General features: G+C 53.3%; 1 protein-coding gene across 4 annotated transcripts in view; it reads left to right on the top strand.

Moving 5' to 3' along the window:
- Positions 1–23,379, top strand: part of DENND1A (DENN domain containing 1A) — a 470,496-nt gene extending 447,117 nt beyond the window's left edge. For 2 of the 4 annotated variants that reach the window (XM_031450416.2, XM_031450417.2), the window contains 4 exons: positions 3,643–3,731; positions 15,956–16,084; positions 18,915–19,170; positions 20,250–23,379. In XM_031450416.2, the coding sequence (XP_031306276.1) occupies positions 3,643–3,731; positions 15,956–16,084; positions 18,915–19,170; positions 20,250–21,449 (1,674 nt within the window). In that variant the 3' untranslated portion in view covers positions 21,450–23,379. The remainder of the gene's footprint in view (positions 1–3,642; positions 3,732–15,955; positions 16,085–18,914; positions 19,171–20,249) is intronic. The other 2 variants (XM_031450418.2, XM_031450419.2) reach the window with 1 other exon arrangement.

Here is a 23,379-nt window from a genome sequence, read left to right as displayed (position 1 = left end):
TTGGGCCAGACGCATACCTTCTCTCAGCCTTAGTTTCGTCATCTGTAAAATGGGATTAACAATATGTACCTGGTGGGGTATGTGGTCATATTCATGTAGTGCCTCGCACAGTCTCTGGCATGAATTGAGTACACCCACCCCAGTTCTGCCAACCCAAACACCTTCTGCCTAGCAGGGTCACTGTGGGACTAATTTGGGAGCCCTAGAAGTTTTGTGCTTTCTGGCCTTATGTTCCCCAGTGCCCCAGGGTCTGTTCACTCAGGGAGCACTCATGGAAGCATTTCCAGTGGGCATCACTGCACCCTGTGGGTGAATCTGGGAGCCACGGAGTATGGAACCCCTCAAGGGCCTCAAAGAAGATGGCCTGACAAGCTCCCATGTCGGGAGCCACTGGCCCTGTGCCGGGCTTTGCCAGGTCACTTAGTTGCAAATGTTCTGGGCAGAAGTGTAGCCATGGACCGGCCCAGGGTGGTGGGAGCGTGGAGACGAGCCATTCAGCCTTTCTGGAAGGAGCTTTGTAGCCTGGCACCTGTGGCTGGAGTTCAGATGTGACCAGAGGATTTAGATTTTCACTTTAAAAAGAAGAAAAAGGAAAGAGCAGAAGAAAGCCTTGCCAGTGTCCGGTGGACTCAGGGGAGCGGGCTGGGGCGCGCAGGGGAGAGGCAGGCTGTGGGCGGCCGCATGTGAAGCGCTTTATAAGCTCTGTATTTATTATTTCTTGCTCACCATTAAAATCAAATGTACTCAGTGCTTTTGTATTCAATGCACATTTAACCCTGCCGACTTAGATTTCTCAGGTTTTAAATCCAGTGGGGAATTGGCTGGTTTCCCAACTTTCCCCTCAAGTCCCCCTTGAACAGAGCTCCAAATCCCTGTTTAGCATTTTCTCTCCCGGCACTGCTGGGATCCAGGCACTGGTGGGGCCAGTCGCTGTTGGGTGTGCATGTGGTTTCTTCCCTCATCCCCAGCCCCCACCCTTCCTAAGTACCCCCAGAAAGACGGATGTGATCGCTGAAATATGACGGGCCGGTTGTCTGCATCGTCTTGTGATTCAGGCTTAATTAAACCATTTTGTCTGTGTGTGTCTGTGCCTGGTTGCGGCTCTAGCTGCAGCCGTGTGTGTGTGTGTGTGTGTGTGTGTGTGTGTGAGAGAGAGAGAGAGAGAGAGAGAGAGAGGGAGATTCGTGCATGTGCCTTCGCCTCTTGTGTGTGCCTCTGTGCATGTGTATTTGTGAGACTGTGGGTTTGTTGGCATCTCGAGGCCTCCATGCGTGTCTCTGGGTGGTTGTCCATGGGTGTAATTTTGTGTCTGCTTTGTCCACACCAATCAGGTGCGTGTGACTCTGGGTGTGTCTGCAGTCGCGCGGGTGGCTGTCTCTGGGTCCTCTGTGCCTTCTTCCCCCTCCCCCGCCTTCGCTGCCGCCCTCCCCGCCTGCCCCTCCCTCTCCCTGCTCTGTCTGGTTCATCATCCCTAATGAAGCAGTCTTCTCCATCGATCCTGCTGATTGCCAACCCATTCCTTTTGTTTGTTGGCGCTGAGCCATTCAGCGGCACTCTGACAGCTCAGCTCGTCTAATTAGCTCTGTTGTTCTTTTTCCCTATGTTTCACCACGTTGCAAGTTCAGTTGAAGTTGCCACAAACTTAATCCCCCCATTTCAGCCACAAGTTCACATTCCTAACCCGCCTCTATTGTACCGAGGAGCAGCTGTGTGCGAGGACAGGCGAACAGGCCTTAATGTCTGACCTTCCCGAAGCCCCCACCCCAGGACCTCCAGGCAGGGCAGCTCTGCTTCTTGGCCGCAACCGCATGCCCCCTTTGTGGTGCAAAGTGGGGAGCACTCTAACCAGGTGATCCTGTTTACCAGCTGCGAGAGGCAGAGGCGTCTGGCTCTGGGCCAGGAAAGCAGTTCAGAGTTGGCTCAGGTGGGGGACAAGTCCATTCGTTGATCAGCAAACGGTGACTGGATGTCTGCTCCGTGGCAGGCATCGTTCTAATGGCAGCGATAATAATAGCAACATTTGTGTGCTCTGCTTAGATTCCAGGCAGCAGTGTTCACTTGCTTCTAAAAACCTGGCTAAGGGACCACCCTAAACCAGGCACTGAGCAGGGTACAAGGCAAGGGTAAGACGGTCATAAACCACGTCTTCTAATTTGAAGACACCCCACCCCCAGCTTCCTTTTGTTACTGATAAGGTCCAGAGAAGCAAGGTGTGCGTTTATTGAGCCCCCACTGTGTGCCAGACCCCATGCCAGCGCCTTCCCTGCGTCATCTCATCAAATCGTCACAGTAACCCCATAGAAGAAGACAGCATGTTTGGTGGAAGGCGCTTGGCTTTTACCACATCTCTGATTTGCCAAACTAGGCTGAGATCAGACTGGCCACTCCGCAGGAAAAACTTTGGTTAGATCAAACATGTGGAGACCTGAGGGCTTGATGAGACTCTAGAAAGACTTGTCTGTTACGCAGCTGACTTCTGTAATCTGTGTTCTGAAGTCACTGTGCTGTGTGGTTCACCAACGCTGGGCGGGGGCGGGGATGGTTCTGGCCAGAGGGTGCAGGGAGTGGAGCATGTGTGTGCTCTCCTTCCCTGCCTTGTCCGCTAACCTCAGCACCTGTGGTGTTTCCTGCCGTGGTCCCTGGTCTGCAGAGAGGGAGCGGCCCTCGCACTGGGCTGCGCAGTTGTTTTCTCTGACAACAAAATTCGTACATAGGCTTTCCTGGCTTTCTCCTGTCCCTCCCTGGCACTGTTCAGAGATGGTGGTGCCAAACTTAAAGCCAGGTAATGTTGATTAGACCAAATGAATATCCTTCTAAGGACACCTAGAAATTCTTAACCTAACCCTCATCATGGGCTCTAATGGGAGAAGGGGATGTCTTTTTATATGGTCCCTTGTCTTGGCTTTCAGAGGCCGCAGCTCAGGGAAAAAAACAAACAAACAAACAAAAAACACCTTGTCTCTGCAGCCTGGCTTTGGATTAGGAAGGGGTATACTTCACTGTCAAACACACCCACCACCGACCCTCGAGCCAAGTCCCCGTGGTGAGTGACATCCAGGCTGAGCCCGGCCCGGGAGGACTGCACAAGGAAGCCTGGGGGATCAGAAAGAGGATTTTTACTGCACTCTCACGCTATTAGTATTTCCTTTTCTCCCTCTCCCACTTAGAAAAATAAGCATCCTGTAATTCAGTTGTAAAAAGAACAAAATAGACACACACACCCTATAAACAGAGTCTGAGTGAAACCTTTTTGTTGTGCCAAGCCGGGTCCGGGTTCCGGGAGAAGGCAGATGGGACTTGTCATTAACGAGAGCCTCTTTGCTCTGGGTCCTGCACAGACAGTATCTCACTGACCCCTCACGGCAGCCCTGTGAGGAGGAAGGTGGAACCATCCCCTACCTGCAGATGAGGAAACCAGCCCTTCAGAAGAGCCATTCCCATCTGAGTAGGCCACGAATTCCAGCTCATGCATTGGCTACAAATTCAATGGCTGCGTCTCTGTGACAAGCGGAGCCTTTGAGCCTGTACCGTGAAAATCCCTCAGCGTTTGTTTCAGGGCCACTTATCTGCATCTTGAGAATGTCCCCGTGTGGCTCTTCCAGCTCAGCCCTTCTTGGGGACTTTCCCCTGTGCCCACTCCAGGTGCGCCCGCCCCGGCCACACGTCGTTAAGAGGCCGAAGAGCAACATCACGGTGGAAGGCCGGAGGACGTCCATCGCGAGCCCCGAGCAGTGAGTACCCCGTCGCTCCCTCCCCCACTGCTGCAGGAGCCCAGCGGGCCGGCGCTTTGTGGAGCCCACGCGGCAGCCCCTCCTTTGAAAGGCTTCCCTGGAGCCCAAGCGGGTGCCTCACAGAGAGGTCAGTCGGGGAGCAGGACTTGATCTTCAGTGTGGGTTCTGCCAGCAGTTGTTACACCAGCGGGAGGCCCCAGAGGCCAGGGAGCCGGCGCCCGGGGTTGGGTTTTGAGTGGTGATGGCCAGGGGGAGCTCAGACAAGCTCAGAAGAAGCTTCCAGGCCTTTTCTTATGCTGAAGATAGAGGGTCAGCAGGAGAGAGACCTGGCTGACATGTTTAATGAGGGCCACCACCTTCCTAGGCCTGGGCTGCTCCAGGTCTCCCGAGCTCGGATTTACACCCAGGACTCTCCTTATCCACAGCCCACCCGCACCGACCGACCGGGACCTTTGCCCACCCGCGCCTTAGTATTTGTTTTATTATGACTTTGCTTTTCTACCTCCCCTTGGCCCCAGAGCCCCTTGGGGCAGGCAGTAGGTCTCATGGCCAGTACCTCACATAGGATCAGCTTAGAGTCTCTTTCTGGGTGGGTGTTGGGGGGATGAGGTGAATGACGAGGCAGGTGTACAAGCAGTGGCCAGAGGATGGAGGAGGCCTGAAGCTGCCCAGACCCGACTCCAGAGCCACGTGGGAAAGGTGACACCACTTCCATCAGCCCGTGTGGTCTCTGCCCAGACAACCCAGTGGCTGCACATGGGCTTCCTGTGATGCCTTAAAAGAGTTCATGAACCCATCTCGGTCTAAGGTTGTTGGGGGGAAAAATGCCCCTGGAGTCCCTGGGGTGAAGAGGGACTCATGTCTGCCCTATTTTCAGAGAAGTTCTCAGGGAAAGGAGTTAAGGGAGATGGCAGGTCCTAGCCAGAAAAGGAGCCAAAGGGAGGACATGATTCCCAAATGTCAGGCTGTGTCCTCATGGGTTTGCTGTGCTTGAGGACTCTCTGGTTGGCCGTGTGGTATCACTTGAGACTGCCGTGTCGTTACAGGAGCTGTGTGTGTCTGTGTGTCTTGAGAGGTGTTTGGTGATGCAGAATCTGGAAGAGAGGGCTCCAGAAGTTGGGTGCAGGTTTAACTTTTGCTGTGCACAATAGGACCGTGGGAAAGTTGAGGACTGTCTCCCTGGTGTGGATTATGATTGCCCTCTTGTGGAGAAAGTGCTGCATGGCTTCAGGGTGCCCCAGACCCAAAGATTTTTCCTTAGGGGGATAAAATTAGTCACTTTTCTGTAGAGCCACCTCTTTAAAACTGACCTAATATTTTAGACACTGTACTGGAATACAGGGTCATGGGCCTGTAGATACTGAAATGCAAATCCAGAATATCCTTGCACTGCACCCAAAACACCCCGGACCAACACTTACCATTCCACAGACAAGCGTTACCATTTTGTGGCTGGGTTGCCAATTACAGCTTGAACTTCCTCCCCACATTTATTCACAATGTTGCTTTTCCAGCCGTGTTAGGGGATTGCCTCTTCAGTGTTTGCAGAGACCCAGTGTCTGGCAGCCCCATCATTCTGGTGATTACCAGAACTATGTCAGTACCACTTTTTGTGGGGTTTTGGTTTTTGAGTTTGTTTGTTTGTTTTTTTGCAGTATGCCTTGTTTTAGATTTCTTTTGGGGAAACATTTGGGGTTAAAATGAACCAGTGGGAGCAGAGGGAGCTAGTTTGGGGGGTTGGCAAACTGACAGTGATAGAAAACAAATGACAGGTGATCCTGGTCCACCAGGAAATAGGCAGGTATATTTGGACATCATTCCAGGAGTTTCTATTCACATTTTTTCAATGTGGGGGGCGGGGCTGTTGGCCCATAATGCCAGTGACATTTCTGGTGCAACCCGGAGGTTTTCCTGCGTCTCTTCCCATGCTGCCTTCTCCCCACCACCACCCCCCGTTGTGCTCCTCCACTTCCAAATGCCATGTCACAACAGCACTTGGATGTGTTTTTCTCAACTGTCACCAGCTCCAGCTGGCAAGACCAACTTCTTGAAACACAGGAAGCATCCAGCGGAAAATATTTTAATAAAACAGACTCCTCATAAAATATTGTTTTGGGGGGTGGGAAGAAACCATCTCCACCAATCTGTCAGCATTGTGTTGGGAGACACGAGAAGACAAGCCGGCAGGCAGGAGCTGGAGCCTAATGGGCCTTTGTTGCGGGTGGTTCGGTGTTGGGCACACGGACCCGGTGCCTGGCCCTTTAATCTGGCCTGGATTTTCTTGACTCACGGATCTTTGTCTCCACTGGGAATATCAAAGTGCATCGGAAACTTAGAGGATTTGGGCAGCAGGAAGAGACCCAGGATCTTTGAAGCTGAGGGAAGGATTCGGTCCTCCTGACTTCTTGCCCCAACTCTCACTTCCAAAAAGCACATTAAATAATTAACTTTGTGGACAGCAAGATGGAGCTGATTAAGAGTAAGACCGCCTCAGTGTCTGGAATTCACCGAGGCCCAGTGGCATCACCGGCAGCTCTCTAACCAGTCCATCCATTGAAGTCCAGTTTTTCCTTTCTGGGTCATGTCTCTCTGTCCATTCTTGTGTCCATTCGTTCAGCAAATGTCTTTGAAAACCTACTAGGTGTGAGCATCTTAGATTTTTAAAGGAGGCCCTAAAGGGAACCCCAGTGCTGAGTTTTGTTGACTTACATTTTCCCAAAATGAAATTTTTCCTTTGTCAAATTTTCTTCCCCAAAGGTGAGTTTCCTAGCCCCTTAAAACCATTTGATGGCAATTGGAAGAACACTTTAGGAAGATTTGTGGGGGAAATGTTCCCTCTGTTTTTCAGTTAACATGAGCTAATTAATATTCAGTGACAGTCTCTCCTCAAGAAGTATCAGCTACTTACATTCTTGTTCAGAACATGGCTGGTGGTGTGCCCGAGGACCCCCGGGGGTAAGAGTTAGGGTTAGGAGAAACAGCAGCACAGGCTGGGGCCAGACCCCAGTGGCAGCAAGTGCAGTGCAGCGCCCCTGTGCCCTAGGCCCCCTTAGGCTGGAATTTGTTTCCCCTTCTACAGAATGGAAGTCGGGCTCAGAAAATGTACTGACCAGCATCCCAGGGTCATCCAGTTACAAAGTGGCAGGGCCAGGACTCCAAATACTGCTCAATTTCATTCTCTCAATTGCCCTCTGCTTTCCAAGGGGGTCTACTGTTATCCTGGCTTTGCCCAGAGAGACAGCGCTGGGTCCTGAGATGAACTGCCCCGCACGCCATCTTCCTCTCTGGTTCCCTGGACTTCAGTCCTCTTCCTTTCAAGGAAGCAGGGGTCACTGGTGCCTGAGTGTGTCTATCTGAAGAAGGAAAGAGAAGTAACATTTACTGAACATCCCTTAAGATTGTGATGGGTGGCTTTCCCATTTAACAGATGGGGAAACTGAGGATCAGAGAGAGAGAGACTTGACTTGCCCAAGGTCTCAGGGCTAGAAAATGGAAAGATTGGCATCTGATGACAGAGGCCTCCCCCATTCTTCTGCATGACGCAGGCTTTTTGTTAAGAACCTAATTATGACTGTGAGCTACTCTGAGTGGGGAGGATGATGGTGGCTGCAGTGGGCACGGGGAGGTCACAGCTCCCCAGCTGTTAAAGGTGGACTGGTTATTTCAGCAGGAGTGTGCATAGCTGACAGGCCTCAGCTTATCTTCCCTTTGCTTGCCAGATAGAAGGCAATTTCCCATCAAACATGAGGCTTAGAAAGACTATTGCAAGCTCTAAAAGGCAGCGCTGTGCTCAGTACTGCCCACCCCTACGGCCCACACACAGAGAGCAGACAGAGGCCAAAGGCAGGGGGTGACCTACTGGTCCCCAGATGCCTCTCTCTTTCATCCATTCACTGCCGTGGGGGCTGAGAGTTCGGAGGGAGATAGTTACAAGTAGCCCCCACCTTATGTAATCTTCACAACAATCCAAAAGGGCAGGGTTAGGGGGAGGGTATAGCTCAGTGGTAGAGTGTGTGCTTAGCATGCATGAGGTCCAGGGTTCAGTCCTCAGTACCTCTGCTAAAAATAAATAAATAAACCTAATAAATAAATAACCCCTGCCCTCCCCCTGCCCACTGCAGAAGGGCAGGGTTGTCTTCTGAGACCTAATGGTGAAGGGGCTTGTGCTCAGTGTGGATCTGAGATGTGCCCCATCCCCGCCAGCTGCAGAACCACGGCTCTTTCAGTGCACACCTTGTGCTCTGAAGGACAGAACTCCCTCCAGCCACCTGAGTCTTGCCTGGCTACAGGCTGGTTATTTGGAGTTTCATTGTACTAAGTAAAGAATGGTCCAGATTCAGCCACCAGCAGCCCACAAGCCATTGCCCTGTCACCTCTCTGGCCAGATCCATGCAAAAATCTGCTCTTATCCAGTAATTTTTTTCATAAAAATAACCCAATAGTCTTATAGACAAAATGGAAGTTAGGGAAAACAGAGATTCATTCTGAATCCCATGACTTCGGTTCACCTACTTATTAACATTTCTGCAGATTCCCGTCCAGTCTTTTTTCCTAAATATGTTTTACAGAGCTGCCGGCTTCCTTGTAATACCCCTTAATACAGAGTTGCCACAGGTCCTTTATGCCCTGTTGTTGGTGACCACACAGAAGAGCCCATCATGTGCATGTGTGTGGTCTGCCTGACCACGCCCCTCATATTGGATCTGTAGATTATTCCAGGTTTTCACAAATGTGGAAAATGCCAGAGTGGATGTCCTTGTTCTCCAAGTTTTTTCTCGTTTTATATCGTTATAAGAACAACTACCGTGAACTGAGCACTGCATGCTAAGCACTGTACATACGTTGTTGGGTTGAATCCTCACGGGAAATCTGGGGGCGGCGGTAGGTACCATTAGCTCTGTTTTATAGAGGAAGTAGCCGAGGCTGTGAGAAGGGATCCCTGCCCTTGGTCACACAGCTAGTAAGTGGCAGAGCTGAGCTTTAGACCTGTCTCTGTAACACCAAAGCCCAACCCTTAACCAGTCTTATAGGCAGATTTCTGCTCTGTGTTACTAAATAACTTTCTGAGAGAATCATATAACTTAATCCTCCCACCAAAACTGTGGATTCCCTGGGAATCTGGGTCTGGAAGACCCAGAGGAACATGGGGCAGACATTAGAAGCCCTCTGGCCAAGGAGCCCTTCTGCAGGTTGTGCTGGCTGGGCAGACAACGTGTACGCCAAACGGCCAGCCCACGCTGCTCAGGAATTGGAGAGTCTGCTCCTCTGAACTGCACTGTGTGACCTCAGCACCCAAAGCCCCAAAAGATTAAAGTAAGATCAGAAGAAGCTGCCAGAAGCATTTAGTGAGAGCTATGCCCAGAGACCAGGTCTCAGAACACTTTGCAATTGTATCTCTTCAAGCTGGTTGCACAAGTGCTCTGGCAGAAGATGACGCACTGCTCCACCCCCATTCCCCTGTCTCTTTGAGAACTGGGCTCAGCATGGCCCCTGGCTGAGGGTCACACCAGAGCCCCTTTCCCTCCTACACAGACCCAGAGCTGCCTCGAGGCTGGGGTCAGCAAAGTCCTGCTGGGTGGGGGCCTGGTGCACAGGCCTGGCTTGGCATCTGCAGACTTGGGCAGCATCCTGGCCCACCAGCTGCCAGTCTGAGACCTTGGGCAAATCTCTTTGCCATCTTTTTTTTTTTTTTAATGCAATGCCTGTTAAAACCCCAAAGAACATGATTTGGGAGACTGCCCACACTAGCATCCTCAGTGAGCAGGGCCCCCCAGACTCCCCTCCTGCAGTGACCGCTGCGGCTTCACCAATATGACCCTCCCCCCAGGCCACCCCCACCAGCCGCACCCTCCCTCCTCTTCCCAAGCCCACAATGGACTTCCCCTCATGTAGTCTTGAGCTGCCATGTCTCACTCACACATACACTATGCTCTCAACACCCCAGTAGTCTGTGAGTGGGGCAGGGCTGTGTGACTTTCAACCTTGATTCTTCAACTCTTGAGACCAAAGCCTCGCCCAGCTCTGCTCAGGGATATTTACTGAATGAATGAACAAAGGAATCACTGAGGGCAGTTCAAAGCTTACAGCCCAGTACCCTGGAGATGGGGGAGAGTGTCAGTTAACAACCACAAATGTGTAAAGAACACCTACTCTGTGCCAGGGGTGATTAGGGTGTGAATATGAAGCTACCAGCACCTGCCTGGCCCGGCTCTGTAAGAGCCAGAAACTGCAATCAGCCCTGGGAGCAAGTCTCAGAGATGCCAGCTGGGCCCGGGCCCCAGGGGGTAGGGGCAGCTGTCTGGGCAGTACCCCCGGCAAGTCGCCAGGACCCACTCCCTGAGCGGCTGGGCATCCAAACACTGAGCAGAAGGGTGCAAACCCAGTTAGCAAGGTGAGAGGCTGCTGACCTGACTCGGGCCCCCCCACGTCTCCAACGGTGGGGTCTGGGCCCCAGAGACAAAGACAAGCCAGAAGCCAGGAGTGGAGCCTGAGCCGGCCCGGAGAAGGAGGAGCTGCCGCAGAGCCCCTGGGGGTGTGCAGCAGCCCGGAGAACGGCACCCCCTCTTCTCCACCATTTCTGTCTGCCACTTGGAAGGACAGGCTTTCCTAGGGGCTGCCACGATAGGGGGAGTTAGTTCCAGCTGAAAAGCCAAGCCTTTAGGATGCCCTCAGAAAAGCTGCCCCATCATCAACATGTTACTCATCTCAGTCTCTTCTGAAAGACTCTGCCATCCCAACCAGCACCCTCCCCATTCCAAATTCCATGTCACCCTTCCCCAAGTGCCTATTTCCGGCCCAGTATTGTGACGTAGATCATCTTGGTTAACCTCTCTGCTCCCAAAAGTCTTTGCAGTGGAGGCATTGTTCACCCGTTCAGCCACAGGGAAAGCAAGGCTCTAACAGGTGGAATGACCTGCCCTGGGTCCAGCATGTGCATCTGGGTCGACTGGGTCCCACGTCCATATCCAGTGCCTTCTCATCAGATGTCCCCTTAGCACTGCTGCCATGGTCCCCAGAAAAGACTCAGGCTAACGGCAGGCAAAGACTGTCCTCAGGATAAAGGACAGTTCTTCATAGTCCACAGGATTTCTCTTCCAGGTGGGGAAGGCACCCCCAAGGTGTCCCCTTCCCCATCATTCCTCCAGCAGAGAGTCTGAAAGGCGGGAAAGTGGAGCCAGGCCTCTCTGCCTACACAAGTGTCCGCCCAGCGCCTAGGAAGGGCTTCTCAGCACGCCGGGCATGAGTGTGGACTGGGAAGGTCTTTGAAGGCAGGGACCACCCCCATTCACCCTTGAACACCTAGGGGAGACCCACACAGGGTGAAGGTGCCCAGGACCTATTTGTTGGCAGGTGAACGGGGCACATGGATCTTAACTGAGCATGCACTAGGCACCATGTGAAGCCCTTCAGGAATATTTTTATTCAGCTTTTGTGATAAGACTAACAGGAGGCTGGTAGAATCCCCATTTTACAGATAAGAAACTGAGGTTCTGGGAGGTAAAATGACTTTCCCAAGGTCACCTGTCTGGGCCATGGAGGATGGTGGGAGGCTAAACAGATGGGCCTCGTCCTGGGGCCTGTCCCTGCTCATCAGCCTCACAGGAGCCTTGCAATCAAGGGACGCCAGAGCCACCAAGACATTGAGCAGTGAAGATCCTTTGTGTTGGAGTGAAATGATCCTTTAGAAAATGATCACCAGCTCCCCTCGTTACCTCTGGAGACCAAGTCCTTGCTGATTTTTTTCCCTTCTTTATCTCAAGTACATTTAAATGTCAATTAAATTTGAAATATCTACATTTGTCAGCATTTCATTTTGGGCCAGCGTGACGTGCTGCTGATTTGTCCATGCGATGTGACACATGAAAAAACTCTCGAGATGCAGATCTTCCTCATTAAAAAATAAGCCCTGCGATCCTGGCCCGGCAGAGAGCCACAGAGCACGTCCCCGCTTCCTGACGCCGTGGCTCTGACATGGTATTTAAAAAGGAACAGCCGCGCCTGTCACCACTGTCACACACACGCGCTAGCCGGCGACACATTAAACCAAACATTAGAAAGGGCTCAGGAAGTCGTCTGCATGGGAACTCTGCGCCGAGATGAGGTGGGCAGAGGCGGGAGCAGCCGTGGGAGATGACGGGGTCTGAACGTGATGGACAGCGGGCCTTTCTTTCTCGCCAAGACTCCGGCAGACCTCGCTGGGTAGCCAAGTTCGCCACAACCTGCCTTTTCACAGACAGCTCTTTGTGTGTAATAAAATCCAGGCAAGTGGTGGGTGGCAGTCTGCAGGGTAGTAGCTGAATTGGGTTAATGAGGGAAGAGGTACACTTTTTTTTCTCATATTCCGCCTTAAGCTAATAAAAAATTTAAACCTGGACGTATTCAATGGTTCATCCTTTATCTCTGACAAATATCTGACTGTATGTTTCACGGCAGAACATGAGCAGTTGAATTTAAATAAGTTTATTTTGAAATCTAACCTTTTATCAAAAACAGAAGGGGAAACACCCTGCCCCTTATTTCACTGTTTCAGATCCACAGAACTGAAGAGACAGGATCGCAAAGTGGTTTTAGAGTCAGACAAATCCAGATTCCCAGCTCTACCGTTAGCTGCTGTGTGACACTAAGCAAATGACCCCCTCTCTGAGCCTTGGCTGCTTTATCTACAAAATGAGGATGTGATAAGTAATAAATGAGGAACTGTCCAGGCAGCATTCAGCCCAACACTTGTAAGTACTGCTGGTGTCATCATCATCCTCCACATGGCCCACAGCCTGGACCTGAAGGATCTCTGATCTGACCAAGCCACTTGGAGAGTTCTCATCTGGGTGCTCCATCACTCGTGAGAGACACTGGGCCTCTTGTTGAAGCTACTGCCCAACTGGCCTGGCCTGGCTAGGAGAGCCAGCTGGAGAGGGAAATGGTGAGCTGGAAATGGAGGCTCCCTCTCTCCCCCACCGCACCCCCAGGTGCCCTCTGTGACCTTGCGTGTGGGAGGCACTGGATTTTGACAGTGATGGGAACTACAGCAGCCTGATCTGATGAAGCCAGGGGCCAGTCCAGCACAAAGGCTCTTTGCTCTCATGTGAATCCAGACGTTCCTGGCTGGTTTAGTGGTATTCAGCTAATGTGCCAAGCTGTGCTCTCTGCTTTCTTGTCAAAGCCAGCTGTGCTTGAATGGGTGGTGGAAAAGCATTCAAGATGGATTTGAGGGCCACCCAAAGACTCATTCAGTTTGACCCAAGTAGAGGTGCGGGTCTCCCTCGTATTTATCTACTGCCAGCCTAGTGGACAGGAGAAAGAGGAATTGGAATCCCTGCTCGTCACTGCCTGGCCAGGTGGCTTGGTCACACCTCTCCTCTTCACCCGTGATTCCCAGCACTCAGTTCACACTGGCTGTGCTCACTACAGGCCTTCCGGGGGTGCCTCTTGGTTGCTACGTGGATGATCAGACAAGTAGATGGATGGACTCATGACATTCTCACCCTCTATGAAATCCATACAGTGACACCTTCCTGCTTCCTGTTGGGAGAGATAGAAATAACCTATGTAAAGTCGCCGCAGTGCCTACTTGTGGACATTATATTAGACATTCTTCTGAGACTCCCACCCGCCCCTATATACCTAACACCCCCTCCCCCAAACATGGTCCCACTCTACAGGTCCCACTCTCAGCACCTCAGCAGACAGATTGGGAGCTCAGAGGGGAGACACTCATACTGCAGCCATGAGCTGAGGAAAGGGACATGTGCCTGGCGGGGGTCCAGGAAGAGCGGTGGAGCGGGCGTGGGCGGTGCCTTGTCTCCCCAGCCCGCGGGCTCCCGCTCATTCCCTTGCAAACTTCCTCTGCGCTACTGCTGTGCTCTGGTGCAGGAAGAGAGAACGGGCCAGGCCCCTGCCCTTGAGGGCCTCTACTCAAATAGAATTGCAGGAGGTTCCCTCTATGTGGGAAGGGCTAAACCACGCAGCCCAAGGACAAGCGAACTCTATCTAGAAAGAAAACTCTGCTGGGAGCTCCAGGATGGCTTCCTGAGAGTCTTCCAGCCTAAGGGCAGTCAGTGCACCTTGACACAGGCAGGTGGTCGGGAGGGGAGGGTGGGAGTGGGCGGGGCCAGGCGGGCAGCATGGGGTTGGCCTGCTTGCAGCTCAGACTGGGCAGCCCTCACCCTGCCCCCCCAGAATGTTCCACAAGCTCCCCAGGATGGAACCTGAGGCAGGGTGACTGCCCCCCTGCACCCTAACCTGCTCGTGAGAACAGTCTAGTGCTGCCGAGTGAGAGTGGGTGCTCCTAACTTAATGAGGCAAGTAAATCATCCTGCAAACGCCTGAACGTTTGAATTGCTGACACTTTACTTGGTGGGGTTGCTCACCACACAGCCAGCTGCGGCGAAATCATGGTTCAGAGTAGCAGGTTTACCGGCGTGAAGCAGCAGAGTGACAAGGCTGGGGCTGTGATTCAGAGCAGAATTCCAGCGTCTGTGTGCAGAGTGGCCCTTCTGCTGGGCCTTGTTCTATGTCCCGGTGGACATGGCAGGAGCTGGGTGGCCTGGCCCCGTGCTGGCCAGGCTCATTTCTGCAAGTCACATCATCTTCCTGCCCGCTCTCCTGAGTCCAGAGGCAAATGTTCTCTCCAGTCCAGGATGGGCCAAGACACGTCTTGTCCCTGACACCTGGCAAGGCAGCCTTGGAACGGAGTGCTGTGACCTCCTCCCTGTGTGACCCTGGGCAAGTGATTTCCCCTCTCTGAGCCTTGACCTCCCCTTCAATACAAGGGCAAAACTCTGCCTGGCTCACTTCCAGGGACAATGTGAGGAACTGAAGGGTTCAGGTGTGCCAGTGCTGGGGAACGCACAGCTCTGGGAGCCAGCTTTGGTTCCACTTTTAAAAGAACAGCATATCCTTGGGTAACAACTGGCTTAGCCCTGGTGATGGTGGATTGTAGCAGCAGCAGGTCACAATCCGCCCTCCCAGTCCCCCAGGACGGCTGCTGCCCTCGCTTACCCTCCAGCCCTGGTTCCCATGCACTTTTTTGGACACGTTTCCCCTTCCTGAAATAAAACCTGAAAGGAATTGCATCATATAAGGCAAAGAAAGGAGACGGCTCTGGCTAGGGGGTGGGAGGAGAGGAAATAGCCCCCCATCAGGTAACCCTGTGTCTCCTACCCACCTCCCCAAACTTCACCATCGCCCCTGGGGATCCTCAGGTGAGCCCAGCCCGCTGTACAGGGCAGAGGCGTGGGCTGCCCACAGCAGCCGTGGGGCCAGAATTTGAACCAAGGTCTTCAGAGGTCCAGCTCCCCTCTCCTGAGCACACACCTCTCACGGGCCCCAATCGGTGTATAATTCATAGGAGCAGGCGTGGAGTTTCTCTGGGCTGTGTATATGTTTGTGTTTATAGAGGTAGAGCTCACAGGTGGCTGACAAGGGAGATATATTTTTTATAACAATGAATATTTAATTTCCACATCACAGATGAAAAAGACTCTCTGAAGAGGCATCTGAGGGAGACTCCAGAGAGCAGCCGCTAATCAGAAAAGGGCCTTCTTGCGAGTGCTCCTCCACGTGGCTCACTTTCTCCTTTAACTTTTTTTTTCCTGATTATTGAAGTAGATATGCACATTGGAGAAAATGTAGAAGAAAACAAAAATAAAATTGGGGGGGGGGGAATCACCCATAATCCACTAGCATTTGTTGACATTTAGACACATCCCTTTCCAGTCTTTTTTCTGTGCATTTTTCCATAAGCAGATGAGAAAGAATGTGGTATAATTGCAATTCTGTGTCCTGATTTTTAGATTTTTCTTTATGAACTTTATAGTTAACGAGAGGATAATATTCAGCCAACTGTACCATAATTCACTTCACCAGGTTCCTACTGTGGAAATTTAGGTTGTCTCATGTTTTAATATTATAAACATAGCAGTAACAAACATCTTTGTGCATAATCTGTTGCTGCATTTAGGGTTATCTAAGTGGAAGTGGAAATCTGAAGTCCTAGATGCATTTAAGGTTCTTGACACCAGCGACAAACGCACTGTTTCTTTTCTGTTTGGGACCAGCTTCCTCACCGTGGGGCCCGATAGGTCTTCTCCAGGGAGCCTCTGCCTGGGCTGGCAGAGGGAGGCCCGGGCCAGGCGCTGAGCCCCAGGCCTCCTTCCCACCTGGCCCCGTGGATTCCTGAGATGTCTCCTAACTGTTCTCTTCTCTCTTGTCTTCCTCTGCCCCAGCCTCGTAAAGCCCTTGCGACACTATGCTGTCTTCCTCTCCGAAGACTCCTCTGACGATGAATGCCAGCGGGAAGCGGGCCCAAGCTCTGGCTTCACCGAAAGCCTTTTCTTCTCCACTCCCTTTGAATGGTCTCTCTCTTCTTCCATTTCCCTGAGCTCAGCTTGGTGACTCTCCGGGACCACTTGGAGGGATGGGGGTGGCCAGTGCTGCTTACGCTTGTGTGTGGGGAAAGGTGTCTGGAGCTGCTGCCTTCTGGTGCCCCGGTGCCAACTTGCAGGGCAGATGCCACCTCTGTGTGCCTCCTTTCAGGGTTTTTTATTCTGCCAGCCCCACAGGGATGTGATGACGGGGTAAAGTGACAGCGGTGACTGAGTTCTAAAGGTGTGAGACGGGGGCATCGGTCTCGTGCCTTGTGGGGAAAATGCACTTGATTGTTAATGGAATTGGTGGCTACTGTTAGCCTGGTTGTTGCTGCCCGAGTCTTGCTTTATCTCAGCACATCTTGGAAAGCCGTGGAGATGGGGGGGTCAGATGTTAACTTAAAAAAAAAAAAGTTTACTGATATGGAACGTATATATTAGTTCTGGCATATCCAAACGTTTTACTGATCTGCCTGATTTTAAGATAATTTTTATCATTATTATTTATAATCTAAGCCTCCTTCTAATTACAAATTGCAATAAAGAAAAAAAGAGAAAAAGAAGGTTCACCACAATCTAGCCACCCCCAGAATTAGGCTTTGCTGGTTCCCCTTTCTTTGCTGGTTCTTGCCCCCACCCCACCACAAGCTTTCCAGAGCTGGGATTGAGCAAAGCGACAGCTTTGATCTATGTTTATTTGTTAACGAGTTTGTGTAGTGTTTTTAATGGAAGCTTTTAAGGGAAGGGTAGTGTCCTTTTTTGAACACCCACAGCAACACTTCGGGGAGTGAACCGTTCCAGCTGGTTCACAGAAGAGGGATCGCCCCCCACCTTCCCCCTCCCAGTCCCCTTCACCATCTCCCTGCTCCCAGTCCCTCCCCTGGGCTTGGCCTGTGGCTTCCTTGGGGCACCTGGTAAACCTTCCAGCTCTGCTCCTGCCACTGCTCCCACAGTGGGAGAAGGTTTCTGGCCTTTGCTGCCACCAGTTCACCTGTGACCACAGGCAAGTCAGTCCCCTCCTGTTGCCCTCACTTAGAGAGCAGTGGCCTAAGCCAGTGTTGTCCAAGCTTCGCATGCCGCCTGGTCTGAACAGTGAATCTTCTTTAAAACTAGCAGAAAAGCTTTGTCCTCAGCAATAATATCTGATCTCATAGGCTTAATGTATCAGTTATTATTCCTATTATTAATTAAAATAAAGATAGCATCACTGGAATAAGAAATGTTCATTCATGTATCAACTTATAATCACCTTGCTGGTAAAGGCATCCCTTGTGGGTGATGGCCAAGCACTCCCCTGCTGCAGAGTCCAGCAAGGCACATTCTTTTTAAATTAATTGATGCCTTAATTATTTAAAATAAAGCTCACTCCCTGAGCCATGATCTATGAAAAGTATAGGCTTTTGTGTGTGTTTAAAAGGGACATGGCCTTCTTAACTCAAACAAAATGAATTCTTTCTAAAGAACACTTACTTCCTTAACTGTAAGAAGCTCACTGACTTTTCTTTATCTCCTTCACTGCGTTCAAACTTGGTTAAAGGGGCCTGGGCAGATGGCTTAGTTAGAACAAGTGAGGAACTTTAGAAGTCTCATACTTGGCTTCCATTTTTGCCTCTTGCCAGGTGCTGTGTGACACAGGGTGAGTTACTTAGCCTCTGTGAGCTTCGGCTTCCCCATCTATCAGGTGGGGGTGTGAATCCTACTTTATGGGCTGCTTGTATGGCTTCAGTGAGTTAGTCCAGTCTGATGCAGTCCTTGCCAAGAGTCAAGACTGTTAGTTGAGCCCTCTCCCTCTGCTGACTGTCCTCTGCCCTGGCTCCTGCAAGTGAGCCTTTGGGACCAACAGGTGGCGTCCTTCCCCCACTTTACGAGAACCTTGGGCAGTTCCTGCCTGATCCAGGAGCCAGAACCTTGCTGTTAGAGGCGGTGGGACGCTGCTCTGGCCCTGGCTCCACTAGAGGTCAGGGTTTGTCCAGGCAGCATTCTCCATGTACCCAGTGGTGCTCCTGGTATCAAGCTTGTGAGAAAGGAAAGTGGGAGGCACCCTGTGTCACCTGCACCTGGGTTGGCTGCAAGGTTTTGATGCATGAATGGATGGAATGCTGTTAACAGCCTCGGCACGCCTGCTATACACCAGGCACTGTGTTTGCTTGTAAAACCTCCACCAACAGCTGCAAGGGAGGTGCACTCTGGAATAGGAGAGCGGCTGAGGCTCAGAGAGGTTAAGTGACTTGCCCAAGGTCCCACAGCAAGAGATGGCACCAGAGCTGGAACCAAGGACAGCACAGGCCGAGGCCCAGATGGTCTCCCGAGGATCCTGGGGTGTGCTGGGCAGCTGCCCTGGGGAGAGTTCTCCCAGCTCAGTTCCCCATGAGCTGTTCCCAGGACCTGACTGCTGCAGGGGTGAGAGTGCAGACAGTGGGCTCAGGAATGAGTCTTCCTGCCTATTCCCTTCCCAGACGCATCCCGTTCTTCATGCCTTATATGAATGGCTTTCAAGCCCACTAGCCAGTTCTACAGTGGGTCCTATGGTTTGGGAGAAACTAAGTGGGCCCCCCCAGAACAAGATAGAGCCAAAGGAACTTGCCCACAGCCCCACAGCGGGCAGAACCCAAACTCAGCCCCTAGTCTGTCAGAGTCCCGTTGCCCAGACGCCTGCCCTCATGGGGACCCAGGACACTCTCCTGTCCCAAGACTCCCTCCTGTCCCAAGACTCACAGGTGCACTCGTCAAGGCCTGGAAGTTCTTGGGGGTGGGGGCTGCTTGCCCCTCCTGGGGCAGCTCTGAGTGGGAGAATCCAGCCTGCTCTGCCTCCTCGCAGGCCACAGCCATATCGGACACTCAAGGAGTCAGACAGTGCAGGAGACGAGGCGGAGAGTCCAGAGCAGCGCACACGGGAGCCCCTGGGCCCGGCCCCCGTGCCGCCTGACAGGGCTGCCAGCATTGACCTCCTGGAAGATGTCTTCAGCGGTCTCGATATGGAGGTCCCACTGCAGCCGCTGGGCCAGGCCAAAAGCTTGGAGGACCTTCGGACCCCCAAAGACCTAAGAGAGCAGCCAGGGACCTTTGACTATCAGGTATGGTGGGGTGGGGTGGGGTGGGTACATGGCAGGGGCATTTTGTGCCCATGAAGCAGGTTCCCCCATGTGACAGTGAAAGACACCAAGGGAGAAACAGTGACTTTCCCAGGTCCTCAGCCAATGCTTGGGGTCACTCTGACTGCAAACCCTGCTGGGCCAGCCAGTGGCCAGACCATCCTCACAGTGGTCACTGGAGGAGATGCTGGAGCCTGATGGAAATCTGCCCCCTCCACTTCCATTTGTGCATCAGAGGTGGGCTGGTGCTCTGCCTCCCTCTCCCCAAGACCCCCCCAGCCCAACCCCCAGGCAGGGCTGTGGCCACTGGTGGAACTGGGATCTCTGTGGAGAGCTTGTGGAACAAAGTTCCTGGGTTCTGGATATTCACGTGTGACCCCTGATCTTCCACCGTGACTTTCTATCACATCTCCTCTCTGTGCCTCAGTTTCCTCACTTGTGAGTGGGGGCTGCCAACACTGCAGTCACTGGGCCACACAGTGGAACTCACAGACTACCCACACAGGCGATGATTCACGCGTGCCCCTCTGCAGGGAACTGCTTTTCCCACGCTGCCGATGCAGGAGCTCCAGCCAAGAGAAGGGACGTGAAGCCCATATTGTGGGCCCTTTAAGTGGCCGAGCTGGGACTTGAGCCCAGTCCTATTTCCTTCCAGGGTGCCTTTGCCCAAGATCCAAGCCTCATTTGACCTCTTGGGCTCATTGATGGTTGAAAGTGCCCACAAGCTTTGAAAAGTAAAAAGGGTCCGGCCAGTAGACAGTCAGTAGATGAAGCCGTTTTCCTCAAACTACTTGGCAACTTGGTATGAAAAGACAAGGGCTTTCTCTGGGGTCCCTTTGTGCCACATGGTGAGAAAAGACCTGGGCTTGCTTTGTGCCGCTGACTTGGGCTAAGGACTCAACTGCTGTGGGTCCCAGGGAGCTGCTCAGCCACACTCCTGGGACCATGGTCCCCTTGTCTGCCTGGCTGGCATACAAGAGGGGTGAGGGAACGGGCATGTGCTGCCTCCAGTCTGTCCCAGGTCAGCCTGTGGTCATTGCCTCCCTTGTTCCCTCCAACAGAGGCTGGACCTAGGCAGGGGTGAGAGGAGCCGCGGGATTCCGGGGGCCTTGAAGCTCGCCCACCCGTACAACAAGCTCTGGAGCCTGGGCCAGGACGACATGGCCATCCCCAGCAAGCCCCTGGCCACCTCTCCTGAGAAGCCCTCAGCCATGCTCGGGAACTCCCCGGCCCTGCCCTGCAGGCCCCAGAACCGGAATGGCATCCTGAATCCCAGCGACAAGGAAGAGATGCCCACCCCTACTCTGGGCAGCATCACCATCCCCCGGCCCCAGGGCAGGAAGACCCCGGAGCTGGGCATCGTGCCCCCACCCCCCACTGCCCGCCCAGCCAAGCTCCAGGCTGCCAGCACTGCCAGCACTGCCCTCGGCGACTTCTCCTCAGAGCAGCTGCAGGCAGAGCGGGAGAGACGGGCTGCCCTGAGCTCAGCCCCATTCCCAGGGCTCCTCCCCAGTGCTGCCCGACAGGACCCCACCGAACTGCTCCAGCCACTCAACCTGGCCCCAGGAGCTGCGGGCACCAGCAGTGACACCCTGCTGGCCCTCCTGGACCCACTTAACACAGCCTGGTCAGGCAGTACCCTTCCACCAGGCCCTATGGCCCCAAATGTAGCCACCCCATTCACCCCTCACTTCAGCTTCCCCCCCATGGGGACCCCCACCCCCTTTCCACAGCCATCACTCAACCCCTTCGTCCCATCTGTGCCAGCAGCGCTGCCTGCCATGCCCCTGGTCTCCACACCAGCTGGGCCTTACGGGGCCCCTCCTGCTCCCCTGGGGCCAGCTTTTGCCCCCAGCCTCCTGCTGTCCAATTCTGGCTTCTGTGCCCCACACAGATCTCAGCCCAACCTGTCTGCTCTCTCTATGCCTAACCTCTTTGGCCAGATGCCCATGGGTGCCCACTCCCTGCAGCCCCTGGGTCCCCCAGCAGTCACCCCTTCGAGGATCCGAACGTTGCCCCTGGCCCGCTCAAGCGCCAGGGCTGCCGAGGCCAAGCAAGGGCTGGCCCTGAGGCCTGGAGATCCCCCGCTCCTCCCCTCTAGACCCTCCCAGGGCCTGGAGCCAGCACTGCAGCCCTCCGCTCCACGAGAGGCCAGAGACCCCTTTGAGGATTTGTTACAGAAAACCAAGCAAGATGTGAGCCCAGCCCCCGCCCCAGGCTCAGTGGAGCAGCTCAGGAAGCAGTGGGAGACCTTCGAGTGAGCCAGGCGCTGAGGGCTGGGGGCAACCTAGGCTGTGCTGCCCACCACTGCAGCTCTGGGCTGGCCCTGCTTCCCCTGCCGCTGTTTCCGCCCATGTTCTACTGGTGGGAAGGGATGGGACCCCTCTCTGCCGCCCCTCCTCCTCTCCACACTGCTCATCTCTGAGGTCTGGCTGCTGGAGAATGGCACCAGTTCCAGCCTGGGAATCGACCCAGCTCCTGGGCACCTGCCCTGCCCTGCCACCACCCTTCCCCTGCACCCACGATTGGGTTTTGCACTAAAGAGGACGGCTGGGCTAATGACTGCCCCAGACCACGTCCTACCCACCTTCTTCTGGAAACCTCCCACCAGGAGCCTTGTAGGGTTCCTCAAGGCAGCTCCTCCCGAGCCCTGTTTCCTGTCCCAACTGCAGCTCAGCCCTGAACACCCCACCTCGCTGGGCACAGGCATCGGTGGGACCCTCAGTGCGAGCTCGTCTGCACAAGGTGCACATCGTTTGGAGTTTGAAGTAAGGCACCCCCTTCCCAGGCCGGAGGAGCTATCTGGTGAGGCATATCCAAACCCTCTCTAGCAATATGCACACTCGTCCTTTCCTGAGTCTTCAACTCAACTCCCAAACTTCAGTTTTTCTGGCTTGGTAGGAATTTGGGGGCTGAGGGACCCTCGGGATCCCTCATGATAGCCAAACCCCGCTCCAGCCAGCCCTACATGGGGACCAGGAGCACCAGCAACTCTGATTTGTAGAAGAAAAACTAGCAACAGGAAAATCTGAGCGCATCGGGCAGAGAAGCCAGGCTGCTGTTCCACACACTCCCTCTGGTCCCCACAGCTTCTCTGGGTCTCAAGTAACTATCAGACGGGGCTCAGCCTCTTGTCCAGTGCGTCTGCAGGGGCAGAGCTGAGAAGCAGGCACCCAGATTCCAACCGGAAGGCCAAGCTTAACACCGTGGACTGACGCAGGGGTCCTAGCGGCCCGGCTCCCGGGGCAGAAGTGGGCAGGGCGCTGAGCCCCTCTCCAGGCCCCTGGGAGGATGTGGGCAAACTTGACTTCTCGCAGCCAGGAGGCAGGAGGAGGTCTCAGAGCAACCCCCTCCCGGCCCACCTTGTGATTCTTGCCAGCATAGAAATTCCTGAGGCCAACATCACCAAAGTTAAATTGAAATGTTTTGTTATTGTTTCTTTTATCTTTCTTTTCCTTTTTACTTTATTGATTTGATGAATCTTGAAGTTGACTAGTTTCAATAAACCAAGTTAAAATATGGCCCAACCATTTAAGAAAACAACCATCTGAGACATGCAGGAAATTGTGAGCATTTTGACCTGATTTCTCATTTCCTATCTGTGAGTGGTCAGATCCACAGTCTCAGAGGTGTCTGACAGGGCACGGGGGTTTCTGGAGGCCCCCATAACCCCAAGGAGCCTTGTCAGTGTCTGAGGCGCTGGGAGGCCATCCCGACACGTGGGGGAGTGAGGCCTGGAAGGTCGCTCTGTGGGGTGTGAAGAGCTGCTGGCCCAGCACACAGCCCCTTCCTGAGTCATAGCCCCTCGGGCAAGTCTTCTCTAAATCCCGGCAATGTCCTCTGGCTGCCAGAAGGCGGAGCTGTGTCATGTCTGGGCCATGTGGACACTTCTAGGACACTCAGGTGTTTCAGTAGAGATTCCAGATCCACCCATCTTGGGCAGACCTCTGAGCCCCACCGGGGACAGGGCAGCCCACCTGGGGGAGACAGCATGGGGCAGAGTATAAGACAAGAGGTGCTGGGTGGCCGCAGGGAAGTAGAGCCCACTCCTGTTTCCCTGGCTGTGCTGGGGGCTGGTGGCATGTGCTCCATGTTCATGTGAGCACTGCTGTCTCTTCACTTGCTGGATTGGATTTGCAAATCCAAGGATGAATTTTGTGTGTGCGTTCAATAAAATCTTCTTGGCAAGAA

Source organism: Camelus dromedarius, chromosome 10, assembly GCF_036321535.1.
Source record: "Camelus dromedarius isolate mCamDro1 chromosome 10, mCamDro1.pat, whole genome shotgun sequence".
In the NCBI taxonomy this organism is placed as follows: Eukaryota; Metazoa; Chordata; class Mammalia; order Artiodactyla; family Camelidae; genus Camelus; species Camelus dromedarius.
The sequence above is the reverse complement of the archived record's forward strand: the minus strand, read 5'-3'. Positions and strand labels throughout refer to the sequence as shown.